Source organism: Schistocerca cancellata, chromosome 11 (genome assembly GCF_023864275.1).
Source record: "Schistocerca cancellata isolate TAMUIC-IGC-003103 chromosome 11, iqSchCanc2.1, whole genome shotgun sequence".
NCBI classification, from domain to species: Eukaryota; Metazoa; Arthropoda; class Insecta; order Orthoptera; family Acrididae; genus Schistocerca; species Schistocerca cancellata.
Genome location: NC_064636.1, coordinates 68,732,476 through 68,753,453, shown reverse-complemented (window position 1 = coordinate 68,753,453; position 20,978 = coordinate 68,732,476). Strand labels below are relative to the sequence as shown.

The 20,978-nt window shown below is 44.2% G+C and overlaps 1 protein-coding gene across 1 annotated transcript in view; it reads left to right on the top strand.

The window, feature by feature from the left end:
• Positions 1-20,978, top strand: part of LOC126108214 (E3 SUMO-protein ligase ZBED1-like) — a 163,353-nt gene that overhangs the window by 74,987 nt on the left and 67,388 nt on the right. The window contains exons 2-3 of the mRNA XM_049913448.1: positions 13,327-13,845; positions 17,917-18,408. Of these exons, the coding sequence (XP_049769405.1) occupies positions 13,327-13,845; positions 17,917-18,408 (1,011 nt within the window). The remainder of the gene's footprint in view (positions 1-13,326; positions 13,846-17,916; positions 18,409-20,978) is intronic.

Genomic DNA, 20,978 nt, shown 5'->3' with positions numbered 1-20,978 from the left:
CGTTTCGATATACACGTAAGTACATGTGTCATACAAAAACACATCTTTCGAAACAGTGAACGGTATTACTTTTAAGAAGAATATGAAAAGAATCGTTTCTTAATTAGTGCTGTTGTTTGAAAGTGTGTTTCGTTAAGCTTCAGTGCTGATATCCGGTCGGCATTAGACAGTGGTGCTTCTGAATCCGCAATGACAACTTTGGTTTCCACGTCGTTATGGCCATCAGCGGCTTGTCAAGGTTCATTGTTACGTGAGCGATTGAAAATGCGTCGACAGGGGTACGTTCATGCAAAGCGCCATTATTTCGGCCTTTGTTTTTTATGCTGCAAGAGTATCATTCGTTTACTGGCCCGAGATTTACTTGAAACCCACGAACGCACAATATTTGTATTCAAAGAAGACTGCTATTCTTAAATGTCATATTTCCTCTCCTTTCATGAGTCATTTTCACAGCAGTCTATACTGTTTGTGAGGTGCTATGTTGTGGTTGCCCCTCAACTCTTTATATATTGCAAACTTTTTTTAAAAATCTTTCATTCTCAGTTTATGTCGTTATCGGCCGCAGGTTATGTTGTAGTATTTGAGCTCCATTTGCTTGCTGCATGTCTGAAGGACACTGCATTGGACTATACACGTACCGAACAATAAAGACAATGAAAGCCTGTATTCCGTGCCGCAGCAGGGAAAAACAAAGAAAATAACTATGCAGCTCTCTGTGCGGGAACCACGAGACTGTGTGCGAGCACGGGGCGTGGTCAGTGTGACTCGAGGAGGTCCGGGGCGGTCAGGGAGGCGAGCGTGGGTAGCCGGAGTGGCTCAGGGGGCGGCCTGCCCGCACTGAGCGGTCGGGCCCCGGTCCAGCACAAAACTTCATCTGTCCGCTCGTCTGCACAGCTGTTGTATAAGCGGATTCACAGTTTGCGAATACGTTTCGTTAATTCTCAATTTGTTGTCTATTGTTCATTTTCTCATTTTTATTATGAGGGGGCCGGCCGGAGTGGCCGTGCGGTTCTAGGCCCTACAGTCTGGAACCGGGCGACTGCTACGGTCGCAGGTTCGAATCCTGCCTCGGGCATGGATGTGTGTGATGTCCTTAGGTCAGTTAGGTTTAAGTAGTTCTAAGTTCTAGGGGACTGATTATCTTAGAAGTTAAGTCGCATAGTGCTCAAAGCCATTTGAGCCATTTTATTATGAGGGGTATGGTATAATCTCGGCATTCGCTCATCTGCGATGAAGCTGTCACTGTTCCAGTTTTCCCTTCTGGGTTATCCTGTAAGACATGGTTGGTGTTGCTGAAGACTTCTTAGGTCTCTTTCGTTGCACTGTTTATCTGTTTTCTGTATGCAATGAACTATTCTATGTCGCAGGTAACTCAGTAGAAATTTTAGAACACTGGAAGTGAGGATTTTGTTTTTATGTGGTTCCAGAGACAGTGTGTCTTCATTTAACCTGTTCAGTCCGATTTTACCAGTGAATTCGAAGTGTCGGTATTATACAGATGTTATGCTTGCTTTTTAGAGTGTGACGTCGATTATCATATATATATATAGTATACCATATAGTGTAGCTATTCTTTGGATTCTTCTGGCAGCTGAATAATCATTTTATTTGGTTTGGGATAGACGTACAGACAGGCGCTGCAAATGAATCAGTTTGTCTAGTGAAGGTGTTCTCTGTGAGTACCAGTGTGTCGACTGAAGCATCATTAATGAGCGCTTTAGTCAGATTTAAAAGTCTGAGTTATCATCGTTCTTTTGCTGTGAGGTTAATGCGAGTTTTCCATAATACACTGAACACCCAAAGAAACTGGTACACCTGCCTATATCACTCCCACTGCACACACCCCACACAATTACAGAACCTCCACCAACTTGAACAGTGGCCTGCTGACATGCAGGGTCCATGGATTCATGAGGTTGTCTTCGTACCCGTACAAGTCCATCCACTCGATACAATCTGAAACGAGACTCGTCCGAACAGGCGACATGTTTCCAGTCATCAACAGCGCAATGTCAGTGTTGACGGAACCAGGCAAGGTGTAAAGCTTTGTGTCGTGCAGTCATCAATGGTACACGAGTAGGCATTCAGCTCAGAAAGCCCATATCTACTATGTTCCGTTGCACGCTGACACTTGTTGATGGCGCAGCTCTGAAATTTGCAGCAATTTGTGGAAGGGTTGCACTTTTGTCGTCGTCGGTCCCGTTCTTCCAGGATCTTTTTCCAGCCGCAGCGATGTCGGGTTCAAAATGGTTCAAATGGCTCTGAGCTCTATGGGACTTAACATCTGAGGTCATCAGTCCCCTAGAACTTAGAACTACTTAAACGTAAGTAACCTAAGGACATCACACACATCCATGCCCGAGGCAGGATTCGAACCTGCGACCGTAGCGGTCGCGCGGTTCCAGACTGAAGCGCCTAGAACCGCTCGGCCACACCGGCCGGCAGCGATGTCGGGAATATGATGTTTTACCGGATTCCTGATATTCATAATATGCTCGTGAAATGGTCGCCACCCTTCATCGCTATCTCAGAGATGCTGTATCCCATTGCTGGTGCGCCGACTACAATAACCACCTTCAAACTCACTTAAATCTTGAAAACTTGCCATTGTAGCAGCAGTAACCGATCTAACAACTATGACAGACACCTACTGTCTTATATAGCCGTTGCCGGCCGCAGTGCCGTATTCTGCCTGTTTACGTATCTGTGTATTTGAATACGCATGCCTATACCAGTTTCTTTGGCGCTTCACGGTAGTTTAATATCCATAATCAGTACGAGACGTTTAGCTTTCGTTTCTGGTGTTACTTATTGTCGCCTAACTGAAACGTTGCGTCTTCTCGTGTCTGCTTTTCATTTCTTGTCCAGTTTATTACGTCTAAAGATAACAAGTGGACATTTCTGAGCGTTGGGTCTTGTGAGTCACAGTGTAAGTAGGCTGTTTATGTTTTCTTATTGGCAACGTTACGTAGCGCTCTGTATGAAAATCACTGGCTGTGCTGTGTGCAGTCTGTGGCTAGTTTGCATTGTTGTCTGCCATTGTAGTGTTGGGCTGCTGGATGTGAACAGCGCGTAGCGTTGCGCAGTTGGAGGTGAGCCGCCAGCAGTGGTGGATGTGGGGAGAGAAATGGCGGAGTTTTGAAATTTGTAAGACTGGATGTCATGAACTGCTATGTATATTATGATTTTTCAACACTATTAAGGTAAATACATTGTTTGTTCTCTATCAAAATCTTTCATTTGCTAACTATGCCTATCAGTAGTTAGTGCCTTCAGTAGTTTGAATCTTTTATTTAGCTGGCAGTAGTGGCGCTCGCTGTATTGCAGTAGTTCGAGTAACGAAGATTTTTGCGAGGTAAGTGATTTGTGAGACGTATAGGTTAATGTTAGTCAGGGACATTCTTTTGTAGGGATTTTTGAAAGTCAGATTGCGTTGCGCTAAAAATATTGTGTGTCAGTTTAAGCACAGTCATGTATAATTTTTCTAAGGGGACGTTTCAACAGGCTGAGGCATTTCTCTACTTTGCTGATTACTAATTGCTCATTAATTTTATGTCTTTTCATGGTAGCGGTATAAAGTGTCATCTTTGCAAAACCCTAAGCCTTCATTCAAATACGTTGGGGTAGGCAAGTGTGCATGTATACACTGTATAGTATTGGAGACTCCTTGAGGTACTCCAACTTCCAGGATGAGAATCTATGTTTTCCACCACTGTGGTGGTTGTGGCCTCTCATCTACAGTATGACAGTTGAGTAACTATATACTTTGGAGGAGCATGGCGAGAGTGGTAGATTTATTTCATTTATGAGGAAGAATTTCGAAATTATTTCCGCATAGATTTAAATAATACGTCAAAGTTTTCAGAATTGTTGATATCGTAAGACGTTTTCCAAACAAGAAGTCTATCCTTAAAGTTGTACCTTGAAATGCTTGCTATTTTTCGAACAGGAGATAGTTCAGTAATTCAACGATCTCCTTCAGGCCTTGATTTTTTACCTAGATGATCTGCTGTCTTCGATGTTTTATCCCTCAAACCTACCCATTGATTTTCCACTATATTACTTTTCACTGTTTGAGTACAACATTGACTAATGCTCCCTGTGAGACTCTCAGAATCCTATGGTTTCTTCAATTTATGTAGCTTCCTTTGCTATAATTTTAAACCTTTCTGCAATTTCTTCGCTTTTAATCTTCAGCGCATAACCAACAATATACAGGCAGCATCCGAATCTCCTGGAGGCATCTTCCAGTTTAAGATCTGGTTTAGAAATCTTTGTCTTATCCTTTAATCAATATGAAACATTCCAGTGACCTCAGTTCTCGTCCATATTACAACCTTCTCTCATGACTCTTAAACAAAGTGTTAGCGATTGTTAAATTATGTTGTGTGCAAAATTCTAGCAAGTGGCTTCCTCTTTCATATCATTCCCCGAATCAATGATCTCCCTCTGTGATTCCTTCTCATCCTTTTGCTGCTACTGTACCAAATTCTAGCCACCCATGACGAGTAAATTTCCATCTCCCTTAATTCCCTGAAAAATTTCCCTTATCTCATCATAAATTCTTGTAATCTTTTAATCTGTCCACGCAGTTGGCTACAAATTTTTACTCCTTTGTTGGGTGTTGGTTTCATACCTAACTTGGCTATGACAATCCGGTCACTACAGTGTTCCTGGTAACTTATTCACATTCTTATTTTCTCATTCATTATTAGGCCTGTTCCTGCATTAACCCTAGTGTTGCTGACATTGTGCTGACCTGACCAAAAGTGCTGTTCTTCCTGTCACCACACTTCAGTAATACTTATTATATGAAACTTTGATCTATCCATCTTCCGTTTCAGATTCTCTAACGTAGCTAACTGATTAGGTGATATAACAATCCTTGCTCCGACCAAACAATGCCAGTATTTTTCTCCTGATGACGACATCCTCCAGAGAAACGCCACTATGGGATCCGAATAAGGTAATATTTAACCCCCAGAATATTTTTCTCTAGAGGATGTCATTATTAAACCATGCAGTGGAGCTGCATGCCCTCAGGAAAAAAACTGCGGCCACAGTTTGCCAGTGCTTTCAGCCATTTGCAGTAACTGCACATCAAGGCAATGTTGGCTAAAGTAACGAGCCCAGATCTGTCAGTCGTCCAATTGTTGACTCTGGAACTACTGAAAAGGCTGCTGCCCGGTTTCGGGAACCACGGGTTAGTCTGACCTCTTGCCAGATACTCCTATGCTGTGTTTGGACTTACACTACGGCTATTTCTATAGTTGATGCTGCAAGCCTCCTCACGTCAGCAAGGTTCTTGTGTTGTATGGAAGAGGAAATAGAGAAGATCCAAATCAGAGCAGCGAATTTCATTAAATGTCCGTTTGGTAATTGCGATAGGATCACAGAGAATCTAAACCAACTCCTGTGGAAGAAACGGTAAGAAAGGCTTTCAGCAACACAGTGTGGTTCACCATTAGAATTCTGAGAGCGTAGATTCCTAGAGTAGTCGACGAATATATTGATTTCTCCTACGTATATCTCTCGAAAAGACCGTGAACGTAAGAACACAGAGTTTCGAGCTCACCACGAATCGTCTGTCCTGCGAGCCATTCGCTACTGGAACAGAAAAGGATGGCGCTGGCGGCAGTGCAGAATGTTCCCTCGCCACATACCGTACGGTGGCTTGAGGTGGGTAGGTGCTAGATGTCGAGATCCAGACAAAAAAAGCAGATTCCCACTTGCAGAGAACTGTGCCTTCAAATGTATGGAGGGTAATTCTGTTACAGTATTCTAGGGCACCCTAGCGATACATTTAAAAACTTAACACGCCGTTATTACAGTGTACGGAATCGCCTGTGCACGAAACGGAAGATTATGTCTAACAGTAACAAAACATCCATATTAAATGACAGGTCAAAGTATAATAGTGATACAGAGACACACTGATTCGAGAGTGAAGATTCACTCTGTTGTTTTCCCTTTTTTGTAAGCAGCATGATGTGAAAATCGTGGAGGTTAGTAAAATTTGCTGCCCACCCCCCCCACCCCCCTTTTACATGGAGGCACTGGCCTTATTTCGAAGCAAAGTTTTGGGATTAGCTTTTTGGTGTTTGAAAAACATCACTCGATATCAGCTGTGATGAAAGTACTCACTGTTAATATTTAAACACCCCTCGGAGGCTCAGATTTCATTTGCTGAGTACGGACTTGGCCACCCCAGGGTTCCTGAGCTGGGGACTGGTAAGCACCGCCAGCCCTCTGTCACCATAAGCTCTGGGCATGCTTCAGCGACCGCTGTGCGGCGCAGCAGTGGAATGTTGTGTGTTCTGGAGAACAGAGGCCTTGGCTTCACTGCCTGGAACGAGAGGAAGGTACACACCTCTATAAGAGAAAACCTCAACCTCAAGGTGGGCCACGTACTGATGAGGAGAATGGCTGTTGAGGTAGAACAGTCTCTAGCAGGTAACCTCTGGGGCACCTGGCCCCCCTCCACCCGCCCCCCCCCCCCCCCCCAGTTGTATAAGGCTTGCCCAGGCATGCAGCGCTCTGCCTGGGTCGACGGTTGTTTCCCTAGCGTCTCGTGGGATCCCTATGGAACGGCCTCATCAGACTATTACTACTGACGTGATGGGTGTACCATCAGGCCGTACCTACACCCACTCCCCACAGAGAGCTCGGCTGGCAAATCCTCCCAAAAAGAAGCCTCAGAATCATAGTAAGACAGCATCAGTGTGCCATTTCATTGTAATCAACCGAATAGCGGAACCTTTGAGAAAGTATCCCATTTCTATATTCACAAGGCATTGGAAGGTATTGCTGGATCTCTAAAAAGTGTCAAAAAACTTCGTAATGGAACACTTCTAGTTGAAACTGCTAATTCAAACCAAATCTCTTAAGCTTCTGGCATGTAAGACCTTAGGTGACTAAGCAGCCGAGGCTGAGTTGTATAACACCCTTAAATTTAGTAAGGGCGTGGTTACCTGCTTCAATATGATGGAGGTGGACCCCGCAGAGTTACCTGAAGAATGGAAAAATATGGGCATCACGGAAGTGCAGAACTATATGAAGAGAGTCAATGGCAAATTGGAAAAATCGGCAACATTTATTCTAACGTTTAGTACTCCAGAATTACCTGAACATATCCTTGCACGCTATATCCATCTTAAGATTCGCCCATTTGTTTCTAACCCAGTGCAATGCTACAAATGTCAAAGATTCAGCCACATGACCATGGGATGTAATGGGAAGGCTAAGTGTGACAATTGTGGAGTCCCAGCTCACGAATCAGGCAATCCTTGTACACTTCCTCCGAAATGTGTAAACTGTTCAGGTGATCACCCAGTGTGGAGCAGAAAATGTGTCATTTACGAGGAAAAGAAAATTCAGGATTAAAAGCCAAGAGACACATACCCTATAGTGAAGCTAAAAAAACTTTCAAAGCTATGCAACTTCCCGTTTTGGCAACTCCTTTTGCATCAGCCCTTAAGACGCCAGTCGCTAAGTGTGATGCCTCCACACAAACTCAGGCCACAGATTCAAGTACGAGCTCATGTATCTGTAGGGGAAACACTCCACTTGAAACTGAAGTCGTTGAGAGGCCGTCAGAAACAGGCTTACCATCTAAGCCGCATACCACTACTTAACATCAGAATCCAATTAAGCCATCCTCGCAACCCAGGCAACCACTTCCTCCCATCAGTAAAAGTAGTTCTAAGTTCAAGAAAGTGGTAGTTAAAGCTTGGGATTGGCGAGCTCTCTCGTTTTCTGAATGGGGACTATGCTCTTGATGATTTGGTCTTCCACTCATAGGAAGGTAAATCACCCCATACGAGGGAGAAAGAAAAGAGGAACCAACGCTAAACAATGGTTTCCACAAGGATATAAGCGTTGCGGTGGGATATGAATGGATATCGCTCACATTTGGAAGAACTGCAGCTCCTCGTCCAGCAGAAGCTGTTCTGCATCTGCTTACAAGGGACATATCTTAAAGTCATCGACACACCTGCATTACAGGGCTACCACACATACAGGGAGGACGATACTACTGGAGACAGGGCTAAAGTTGGAGTGCCTGTTTTCATTGATGACAGATGTCACTCCTTTTCTGTCACTCTTACCACCACCGCGCAAGCAATTGCTGGGAAAGTTCTCGCACCCTTTAATGTTACGGTGTGTTATTTGTACCTTCCCCCTAACGATGCTTTGGATGCAGACGCACTGGCAGAACTCTTCCGGGCACTACCGCGCCCATTCCTCCTTGTGGGGGACTTCAGTGCACACAATGTGTTGTTTGCTACCACTTGCTCCGAGGGTCGGACGATCGAGCTACTCATCCATTCTGAGAATATCTGCCTTCTGAACGCGGGTCAGATGACACACTTCTCCACAGCTACAGGGTCTTTTTCAGCCATTGACCTTTGTTTTTGTTTCCCAGCTACTGCAGACTCAGTTCAGTGGGAAGTGGCTCCGGAATTACATTCTAGTGACCACTTCCCATAGTGGATTCATCTGCCGACTAGGATGGTGGCTGGCAAGAGGCTAAGTAGATGGATGATACAAAGGGCAAATTGGTTGCAGTACACTTGACAGGCTATTTTTGAACAAAAGGATTGTGCACAGCAGATGGTGGTCCATATCACTCCTGAGCTTCCACGGCACAAGTCTGGGAATCAATGAGACGGATTTCAGGCAATGGTAGTACACGTTCCCTTATGACCTTGTCAAGTAATGGGGTCATGGTGAACGGGACAGAACACATGGCTCAGATTTTAGCTGAACACTTCTTTACTGTTACTATGTCATCCAGCAAGCTCCTGCTTTTCACGTGTTCTGTAGGGATGCACAGATGAGGAAGCTCACTTTCTTCTCGCATAATGAGAAAGTCTGCAACCTTCCATCCTCCATGTGGGAACTGGAATGATCTTTGACTGCAGCTGAAGACACTGCTCCAGGACATGATGAGATACATTATGCCATGGTTCGTCATGTGTGCCCTGCAGTGAAAGGAGAGCTCCTCTCTTGTTTCAGTCTGATCTATAACTTGGAAGGAGGCAATATTAATTCCATTCTGGAAATCAGGCAGGGACCATAGCGTCCCTAACAGTTGCCAGAGTGTAGCCCTTACCAGTTATACGGGTAAGACTTTTGAACGCATTTGTCAACCTCTGCCTCGTCTGGCTGCTCAAATCCCAAGGTCATCTGAGCCATTCCCAGTGCTGTTTTAGGTGCTACCATTCCACCCTTATTCTATTGGAGATGGCGATACGGGTGTCCTCCTTACGCCGAAACCATTCGGTTTGTGTGTTTCTTGAACTTAAAAAAGCACGACACTACTTGGAGGTACAACATCCTTCGCCGACTTCATGAATGGAGACTACGTGGATGCGTGCCACTTCTGATCCAATCCTTTCTCGAGGACTGGCGTTTTCGATGTCGTGTTGGCGATGCCTCGTCTGAGTTGCTATGTTCAGGAGATGATGCCCCCAGGGGCAGTGTCTTCAGTGTCACATTGTTTGCCATCACTATCAGTGGCATTTCCTCACTTCCTCTGCAGTCAGGAGGGCTGTCAAATGCACTTTTTGGATGACTTTGCAATCTTCTACTCTTCCTCTGATCTTATAACGACGATGGGGTAGTTACAGCCGACCATTAGGAGGCTGGAAACCTGAGCCAGGACAACTGGTTTCCAGTTCTCACCCGAGAAGAATACATCTGTCAATTTTAACCGTGACGTCGACGTTTTAACCAACCAGTGCTCACAATAAGGGATAATATTTTACGATATCAAGACACTGTGCACTTTCAGGGTTTATTATTTGACTCGAAATTAACTTGGCTCCCACGCCTGAAAGACCTACGAACAAAGGGCTTCCAGTCATTCAATATTTTGAAATGCCTTAGTGGAAAAACTAGGTGAGCTGACAGGTCCTGCCTCCTGCAGTTTTATAGGGGATCTGTTCGATCACGTTTAGATTATGGCAGCGTGGTCTACGGATCAGATTGTTCTTCCTACCTCGACGTTAGATGTCCAGCATGAGGGCAATCGGATATTGTCTGGAGCATTTCAGACCAGACCAGTACCGAGTCTGTGTGCAGAGGTTGGTAAACTACTACTCTTGATTGGGCAACGTATGCTTTTAGCTCGACAGGCGCTGAAAATCTCAGCATCACCTCAGTCATTGACATTTAGTTCAGCAGTCCAGCCAACTTTGAATGGCTGTTCAGGAACTGGCCCCATGCGACTAAGCCATTTCAGATATGTGCTACAGATTGCCTCAAGGATCTGAATCTCTCAGCATCCAAGTACACAGCCAGCGATCGAACACACTGCCGCTTTGGCGTATTCAGAGGCCCAAAGTGATTTTAAGCTCGACACAGTACAAGGAAACTTGTACTGCAGATTTTGTTTTTACAACTTTGTTTTTGTCCATTTTAAGTACATACGACAGTTTTACCTTAGTTTATGCAGATGCAAGAGAATGCTCCTAGTTGTGCTGCTGTTTACCCCGATAGGGTTTTTAGACTGTGTCTTCCGGAACAATTTACACATTGTGATGCAGAATTGTGTAGCATTTTGTTGGCACTGGAGATGGTTCACAGACATCACCGTTCAAAATTTCTTGTCTGTTCAGACTCTCCTAGTGCAATGGAAGCACTTCACCAAATGTAGTCAGTAGACCTGCTGATTCAGCTCATCCATGGCTCCTTACAGCGGCTGCAACACCGTGGCAAGGAGGTGAGTTTTTGCAGGGTACCTGGCCACTTTGCGATACAGGGCAATGACGTGGCCGACAAGGGAGCATGCTGAGATAGTGCTGTCCAACAATGCCCCATCCAAAGCCATCGTCTCATTTCCTGACAGACGCATAATGCGTCATTGGGAGACTGAATGGTTGCAGGAGACAGACAACAAACTGTGGTTGCTCGAATTGACCACAAAGGCTTGGCGGACTTTATGTCAGCCTCGTCACTGGAAGGAGGCTCTGCTTACGAGACTGTGCATCAGGCATAGCCGCTTAACACACGGCTCCCTCCTCTGGTGGGAGGATCCACTGCTCCCTGAAGTTTGTGGTGTGCCGCTTTCAGTTTAGTATGTTGTGGTTACGTGTGTCCTATGTACTGACATTAGGGCAGCTCTTAGTCTCGATGGAGATGTGCCCACCATCCTTGGAGATACCGACTCCAGTATTACAAGGGATGTGAAATTTTGTGAACTGTCAGGCCTCATCCCCAAAAATGTGGCGACAGCCTTCATCCGCACCCATGAGATTAGCATGCTGACTTTCCGTCAGAGCGCTGTTGACCATGATGTCGAGTGCCCCTCAACACAAATCACTACCACCAATATTTAATTAAACCAACGTGGAATTAAAATATTTTCTTAAATATAAATTCCGTTAGGGCGATTGAAAAGCAACTGGCATTTCAAGACAAATTTAAGGCTAGCTTCATTCTGCTCGAGAAACGTCACACAGTATCAACACATCTAAAAAGTTTGTTTGCCATTATTTAAATTCCTCTGGGAAAATTATCGGATTCGTCTGTCATGCTTCAAATTTTAATATATGTTATTGAAAAAAAGATGAAAACTTATCTTTTGCGTTGGCTCCAACTCAGAGCCTTCAAGTACAAGGCATGCCTGGAATAGGTTTATAGAGGTCTTTCAGTTAGCCAGTGCTAAATGCAGGGTGCTACAAAAAGGTACGGCCAAACTTTCAGGAAACATTCCTCACACACAAATAAAGAAAAGATGTTATGTGGACATGTGTCCGGAAACGCTTAATTTCCATGTTAGAGCTCATTTTAGTATCGTCAGTATTTACTGTACTTCCTCGATTCACCGCCAGTTGGCCCAATTGAAGGAAGGTAATGTTGAATTCGGTGCTTGCGTTGACGTGCGACTCATTGCTCTACAGAACTAGCATCAAGCGCATCAGTACGTAGCATCAACAGGTTAGTGTTCATCACGAATGTGGTTTTGCAGTCAGTGCAATGTTTACAAATGCGGAGTTGGCAGATGCCCATTTGATGTATGGATTAGCACGGGGCAATAGCCGTGGCGCGGTACGTTTGTATCGAGACAGATTTCCAGAACGAAGGTGTCCCGACAGGAAGACGTTCGAAGCAATTGATCGGCGTCTTAGGGAGCACAGAACATTATCAGCCTATGACTCGCGACTGGGGAAGACCTAGAACGACGAGGACACCTGCAATGGACGAGGCAATTCTTCGTGCAGTTGACGATAACCCTAATGTCAGCGTGAGACAAGCTGCTGCTGTACAAGATAACGTTGACCACGTCACTGTATGGAGAGTGCTACGGGAGAACCAGTTGTTTCCGTACCATGTACAGCGTGTGCAGGCACTATCAGCAGCTGATTGGCCTCCACAGGTACACTTCTGCGAATGGTTCATCCGACAATGTGTCAATCCTCATTTCAGTGTAAATGTTGTCTTTACGGATGAGGCTTCATTCCAGCGTGATCAAATTGTAAATTTTCACACTCAACATGTGTGGGCTGACGAGAATCCGCACGCAGTTGTGCAATCACGTCATCAACACAGATTTTCTGTGAATGTTTGGGCAGGCATTGTTGCTGATGTCTCGATTGGGCCCCACGTTCTTCCACCTACGCTCAATGGAGCACGTTATCACGATTTCATACGGGATACTCTACCTGTGCTGCTAGAACATGTGCCTTTACAAGTACGACACAACATGTGGTTCATGCACGATGGAGCTCCTGTACATTTCACTCAAAGTGTTCGTACGCTTCTCAGCAACAGATTCGGTGACCGAGGGATTGGTAGAGGCGGACCAATTCCGTGGCTTCCACGCTCTCCTGACCTCAACCCTCTTGACTTTCATTTATGGGGGCATTTGAAAGCTCTTGTCTACGCGACCCCGGTACCAAATGTAGAGACTCTTCGTGCTCGTATTGTGGATGGCTGTGATACAATACGCCATTCTCCAGGGCCGCATCAGCGCATCAGGGATTCCATGCGATGGAGGGTGGATGCATGTATCCTAACGGAGGACATTTTGAACATTTCCTGTAACAAAGTGTTTGAAGTCATGCTGGTACGTTCTGTTGCTGTGTGTTTGCATTCCACGATTAATGTGATTTGAAGAGATGTAATAAAAAGAGCTCTAGCGTGGGAAGTAAGCGTTTCTGGATACATGTCCACATAACATGTTTTCTTTCTTTGTGTGTGAGGAATGTTTCCTGAAAGTTTGGCCGTACCTTTTTGTAACACCCTGTATACACGCTTGTCTCTCTGGAAATGGCAAACTATTTCCTGTGCAGCGTGATTCATTCGACTGACGTGCGGTAGGTATGTTTCAGGTGAGGTTACGAAAGTGGAGACAAAGTCAGAGGGAGGCAGCTTTACAAGCAACCAGGGTGCTCTGCTGGAACCAGACGAGGGCGCCGACGTGACTCTGGTGGTTGGCGACTCAGAGCTGCCGGCTCACAGTCGGGTCCTGGCAGCGAGGAGCCCCGTCTTTGCAGCCATGTTGCGGAACGACATGCGAGAGGCCCGCAGCCGCCGTATCGAAGTGGCTGACGTGCGGGAGGCCGTCTTGCGGCAGCTGCTGCTGTTCGTCTACACTGACACGGCTCCGGAGCTGCCGAGTGTAGCGGCCGAGCTGCTGGCAGCCGCCGACAAGTACGACCTGCCGGCACTCAGGGAGAGGTGCGAGCAGCAGGTGGCGCGCGACCTGAGCGTGGAGAACGCCGCAGCCGCTGCGGGCCTGGCCGTGCTGCACCGCTGCGCGGCACTGAGGGGCGCTGCCGTGCAGTTCATAGCGGGGCACCCCGAGGTGCTGGCCACCGGCGGCTGGGCGCGGCTGCTGCTGGGCGACGCGCAGGCAGCGGTGGAGGTCTGCCGGGAGCTGGCGGCCGCGCTGGCGGCTCCACCTCCTCTGGAGGCATCGCGGAGCAGGTTGGGACAGCACTGGGCGTGTGTGTGTGTGTGTGTTCTGTGAGAGTGTCGTGTCCACCACCCGTGTCGGCATCGGGAAGGAGGCTGTTATAACACATAAGTGCTAGTGTCTATTTATCTGTCTGTGTGCGTGTGATAGTTGTGAGACTACAGTTCAGAGCTAAGCACAGCCCTGTGATGCTCTCAACACCTGCACCTGGTGACCAGACTGCTCCTTGTAGTTGCCCAGTCAGTCAAGAAATACAGGTACTGTAGCTCGCATAGACGTAGTGAAGGAATGTTCCAGTTAAGGACTGAACCTAGATGTCAAATTAAGTACTTGTTTTCTTTTTTTTTTTTATTTTTGCTAAAACTCAGTGACTTGACTCCAAACATTGGATAATATCAGCAATTTTTAACAGCACATTATTTCAAACTGATTATTTAACACATGCAATTACAGCTTGGAGCAGGTGGGTTGAGTGGGAAAGGCAATGGGAGTAAATTACTACGTTTATTAAAAAAAGTGTAAATGATTCCCGAATTAGTAACCAGATTAAATGAAAGACTCAGGAAAGTGCAAGTGTGTACCAGTTCCGCTGCCTCAGCACATGTTGATTGTAACTAGCTCACTGTGTGAATTAATTCCTGAAAGCAAAACTTTAACCTGAAACAAATAACTTTACATGTATCTCGTCATGTGGTGCACCCATGTTTCAGATGCTTACCGTGATTCTGAACTCGGATGCAGAGAACAGTTACAAGTTCAGCCCCAGTGTCTGTGATTAGATCTCAGACAGAGTCTCAGAACAACTGTCAGTCAAAGACTGGCTGATGGGCGTGCACGTAAAGAAGCGTCCTCCCTGGCCATCTAAAGTGAAGTGTCCTCTGGTTCCGACAGCACTGGGATACCTTAATCTAATGGCTGTGGACATTCCAATCTCCGACGAATCAAAAGTTTATATAAAAAAGCAGCCTTATCACTTCTCTTAAAGACTCTGTTTTCATTAACCCAGTAACACATATATCTCCCTTACAGAACCTGTTGTGTCTCAAAAGCTTCGGGGGACAGCAGTATAATCAAGAATCCATCGAAATAAAAATCACTGACAATGGCCTACAGCTCGATATCCAGCAATTGCAACGTTAAAGTGTGTGTACCGGACATGAAATCAAAGTATGTTCATGTATGGCGATAATGTAACCATGAGTGACGTCACAGCTGGCAGCTGCGCTGTGTGATGGTGCACGAGGAGCCCACCAGCAGTCATTCCATTTTACAGTGACTGAGAAGCACTTGGTCGAAAGTTCATGCCATTTCAGTCCCTTGAAACAACTCGAAACCCGAGAACATTTTATTCTGTAGGCAGAAACTGCTGAAATAAACAGCACTTTCCACCATTTACACATTTCCATAGCCACAGTCTGCAGAACTGCGTTCACAATCGTAGTGTTAAGTGAAATACTGATATTGGTTAAGTGCTTGTAAACTATGACTTTGTCAAAAACTTGTAGCTGTTGTAGTTCTTAAAAGAAATATAATATTTCAGTTTACCAGGCTAATCCTTATCTACTATATAATTTTCAAAATTGCTGTACCTTAGAACTTACATAGTGATGTACTATGTGCTGATCTAAACAAATTATCACTGAAACCATAGACATCTGTTAAAATGTTAAAAGTGAGAATGGCAGATTGTGTTCGGGTGGAGGGAGTGCGACAGCCAATAACAAGCTGTGAACACCCTCTCCCCAACCCCAAAACCAAACCACAGATGCGGACCTTCAATTACACTGCACTCTCTCACTCTAAGTATGTCATCTAAGGAATGTAAGATATGTAGTATAGCTTTTCTGTGAGTAATATGCTCTTCATACAAGGAACATAAGGCAAAATTAATTCCTTTCTTCCCCACATTTATGTAGTCTCCATTAAAGTTCTCACTGCAGTCAACAAAGAAAGCACACAAATATATACAGAAAGTGTTCAGCTATCTGTTATGTATGAAATTGAATTGTTAAATTTTCTTCTATTTTGAATTAATGTCTGTAATAAACATCACTAAAAGCTGTGACAGCCTCTGAATTTCACCTTTAACATTTTCTTGCCACATCAGAATCACATGCTGTTTCAGATGATGATGGTTGCTGTATTTGGGGATTTCTTTGGGGGGAGTGGGGGTGGTGGTGGTTTGGATGTATACACCTTTACATTGCAGCCCAGAGAGAAATAAGCAGACTGTACTGGTTGCCAAGGATCCATAGATTTCTTAAGGCATTTGTAATGTGAACTGTACTGGGGCATCTTGCATTATACTGCTGGAATATTGCATTTGGTACCATAGTCATGGGAATGACAAGAGGATTTACCATATGTCTCACATATTGGCAGCTATTCAGCGTTTCTTCAACAATTAGGAAGCCAGTCCAATTGTCATATCCAGTACCTCCCCAAAGCAGGGGAATTGGAGTATGTGTCTTCAGAACTGATGCTTCCTGCGACCTGTGACAATCTGAGTGCTACAAACAGAAGCAGGACTCGCCGTTGAAGAGCAGAGAATTCCATTCAGTGTTCCAGTTGACTATGGATGTACACCATACAAGTCTTTGTTGTCTCTGGTATGGAGTCAACAGGAGATGACCCACGTCAACATGAGATCTGAACCCAGCTTCCAGAAATCTGATGCTGGCACACTGCCCATCAAATCAGCTCAGAATTAAATTTTCACTCAGCAGCAGAGTGTCACAGATATGAGACTTGCTGGCAGATTAAAACTGTTTGCTGAACCGAGACTCATACTCCGGACTTTTGCCTGCTGTGGGCAAGTGCTCTATTGACTGAACTATCCAAGCACAAATCGTGACCTGTCCCACAACTTTTCCTTTGCCAGCACCTCGTGCTGTATCTTCCAAACTTTTTAGCAGTTTTCCTGGAAAACTTACAGGACTAACACTCCTAGAAGGAAGAATATGGCGGAGAATTGGCTTAACCACGCCCTTGAGGATGTTTCGAGAATGAAATTTTCACTTTGCACTGGAGTGCGTGTTGATATGAAACTTCCTGGCAGATTAAAACTGAGACTGGAACTAAGGTTCTTTGCCTTTCATAGGTAAGTGCTCTGCTGACTGAGATACACAAGCATGACTCCCGAGCCATCCTCACAGCTATACTTCCCCCGATACAGAAAGATACCGAACTCAAGTCTCAGTCCAGTAGACAGTTATAATCTGCCAGGAAGTTTCAACTCTGCTCAGGTTTCAGCTGTCTACACAAAAAAGCTAGTCGTTCCATTATAAAATCTGTTTGTAGTGCAGTTCTTATGGATGGCCATGTGCCTACCCTTCTTGCCACACTGTTGTCCTGCAACCCCATCGTCATCATTCATCTATTGCACTTCAGACTGTGATCACTGTGTGATCTGCCAGTATGCTACTCCCACGTCCATCAAGCCAGTGACTCAAGACTTCTCAAAGCCATCTCGTGCACATTCTCTAGACATACCATTTTAAAGACTCCTTTAGATAAGCGCCAGTATCTATTATAAAACTAAAACTAAACTAAATTCCTCCCGAACAGGCCATAAAAGCTCAACAGTACCGACTAGCTGCCGTGTCATCCTCAGCTCACAGGTGTCACTAGATGCGGATATGGAGGGGAATAGCTACCATGCACTCACATAATTCTTCATCTACAAGAATGACTTTTTTTCTATGGTGACAATAAGCTAAACACTAAAATTTTAACCAACATATCCAACGGGCTTTAAATTACTTTACTTCCTGTATGACTGATTTCAAACAAGGTTTTCACATGGTAACATTTGGATCTCCAACCCCCTCCCCCCTCTCTCTGTGTATGTGTGAGTGTGTCTGTGTGTGTGTGTGTGTGTGTGTGTGTGTGTGTGTGTGTGTGTGTGTGTGTGTGTTAGATACGTTGTGGAAGTCATGTTCATGTCACTGTTGCTATACTAAAACTAATGTAAATTATAATGTGATTTACAGGATCGTGACTGAGGAGCAGAAACAGATACTGGCTGGGAGGCTGATCATTGCTGCATCACAGGGTCAGACCAGCGAAGTGCGGGCACTCCTGGATGCGGGGTCGCCAGTCAACGCGACAGACGCCAGTGGCGACACTGCCCTGCATGAAGCAGTGATGAATGGCCACGAAGAAACTGTCAAGTGCCTGATTGATGCTGGGGCAGATGTCAACGTCAGAGACTCGGATGGGATGACGCCTCTGCACTGGGCTGCATGTAGAGGTGGCGAGCAGCACATTGTATGGATGCTACTGGCGGCATCAGCGTGTGTAGATGTCCAGGACGATGCAGGGGAGACTCCACTCCATGTGGCTGCCAGATGGGGGTGTGCATATGCAGCAAAGGCACTTATGCTGGCTGGTGCAAGGAGGGACATAAGGGATAACAGTGGGCAGACACCTGCAGATGTGGCAGAAGCAGACACAGTACAACTATTTAGCACTGAACAAATCTTGTGATTAATTATTTTTATCTAAATTATTCTTGTATTGCATAAAAATTTGCTATTAATTTTTTATAAGTTTGAAACACAATACATCTTAAGGACCACACATCAAAGAAATTTTAAGAGGGGGTTGGCGCAAGTTTTAATCTGTATTACTATACAAGGACAAGTTATTGTTTATCACATGATACTCTAATGAATGGTCAGACAGATACAGGACATACATAACATATAAAGAGGAAAAGTTTTTATTAAAAGTCTTTAAAAGCTCTTGACTGATATACTTCAGATTTGTACCTGATACTCTCATCGGTATTTAGTTGGATATATGCTATGTACTTCATTCACAATTATAACATATAAATGTTTCTGTAACATTTACGTTAAAAAGGAGGTTGCCAACTGTATCAAGATGTTCTCAACTGATATAGTTCAAATTTTTACACAATATTTCCATGAACTATTGAATGGGCATAGGCTATATACTTTTAATGTATATAACATACAAATATATTTTTAATCTATAAAGGGGAAATGTTGTTGCCGAAAATCTTCACTATATTACATCAAATATTTACATGATACTCTAATAAACAATCAGTTTTAATATATATGATGCATATATATATATGTGTGATATATATATACGGGGGGAAGGTTAATCACCAAATACCTGGAAAAGTTCTTGAGTGAATTGCTTGGAATTTATGCAGAATGCTCTAATGAACATACTTTGTTACGAAAACCCACGAAAAGTGTTTGAGCGATTTATTTCAAATTTCTATACTAAACTCTAACAAACATTTTGTCAGGTATAGGTTACATATTTTTCTAAATGCCAACATGTAGGTTTTCTGTTAAAACCGACTGTGTGACAGAAAATCGTGTGCTGTACTGTGAAAATGTGTTGTTTCGGTATCTTTCTAATAGTTTGAACTACAATAGTGGGGCGTGTAACCCATTAGACAAATTCTTTCTCCCATATATATTCTTTCTCTTTATGTATAATTTCAAAGACAAATTGTGTACACAGTATTGTACTGTTTTGTTTTCTTCTTCGCCATCGTTTTTACAGAAACAAGAAACTGGTATTTATGGCTTATCGGCTTATTATTCGGAAAACACTACAGAATCTTTAACTTTGTAATTCTACCCACTCACAAATTAAAACTATGCCAAACACTCTCATTAAAGCTACTGTCTTCACAGATCCAGCAGGGGGACAGGTGTCTTCACACCCTGTATACCAATGGTCTCAACTAGCGTACACATTAATTTTAAGTGGCTCCAGTTCCCAATAGACGTTTGGTTCTCAATAACAATAAACGAGCCTGGAGCTCAGAGAGAGGGGTAAGAGGACAGAGAAGTGGAAATAGACATAGAGGGCGGAGGAGGAGGTGGGGAGGAGGTCATGCACAGAGAGGGGGGGAGGAGTGGGAGATGGACAAAGAGAGAGGGAGTAGGAGATGGACAGAGAGAAGAGGGGAAGAAATTCAGGTTATACATCAAATTCCTACTCATATTTAGCAATTAAGAAATCCTGCCATGTCTGCTAGTCACCTATGGGAAAAAAATAACTTAATTCAAAAATGGTTCAAATGGCTCTGACCACTATGGGACTTAACGTCTGAGGTCATCAGTCCCCTAGACCTTAGAACTACTTGAACCTAACTAACGTAAGGACACCACACACATCCATGCCCGAGGCAGTATTCGAACCTGCGACCATAGCAGTAGCGCTGTTCCAGACTGTAGCGCCTAGAACCACTCGGCCATTCTGGCCGGCAGAGGTAAGTAAGTTTCTGAAAGGACCTAATGGTGATCAGAGAGGTTAGGCTAAACACAGTTGGCAGTGGCGTGTTTGTTGCTTTTAGAAGTAATGGTAGTTTATCTTTTAGTGATATTGAAGTAAATAGATTCTGTAAGTTAGTATGGGTTGTCATTCTAGGCAACCAGAATAAAATAATAATTGGATTTTTTTATTGACTTCCCAACTCAGATGATGGAATTGCTGAAAGGCTCAAAGAAAACTTGAGTATAATCTCAATCACATACCCGACTCATAAAATTATCGTTGGTTGTGACTTCAGTTTACCCTAGATATGATGGGGAAAATACATGTTTAAATCCAAAGCTACAGATAGAACATCGTCTGAAATTGAGCTGAACACATTCTCTGAAAATTATATCGAGCAGTAAGTTGATGACCCCACTCGAATAGTAAACATTTGTGGGAAAACAGTTGACATCTAAGCAACAAATAATCCTCAGCTAATAACGAGAAGCAAAACATATACTGAGATTAGTGAACATGGGATTGTTGTAGCGTAACTGAATATTGTAACTCCGTGACGAAATATTCGTAACACAAAGACTACAATATTGCACGGATCACATCAACATTCAATAAAGGCACTAGGAGTAATCCACGAAATTACAGGGCCATATTATTAACATCGATCTGCAGCAGGATTTTGGAACATCTGTTGTGTTCGAGCATTATGAATTATCTGGAAGAGAATGGTCTGTTGACAAACAGTCAACACGCATTTAGAAAACATCGTTCTTGTGAAACACAA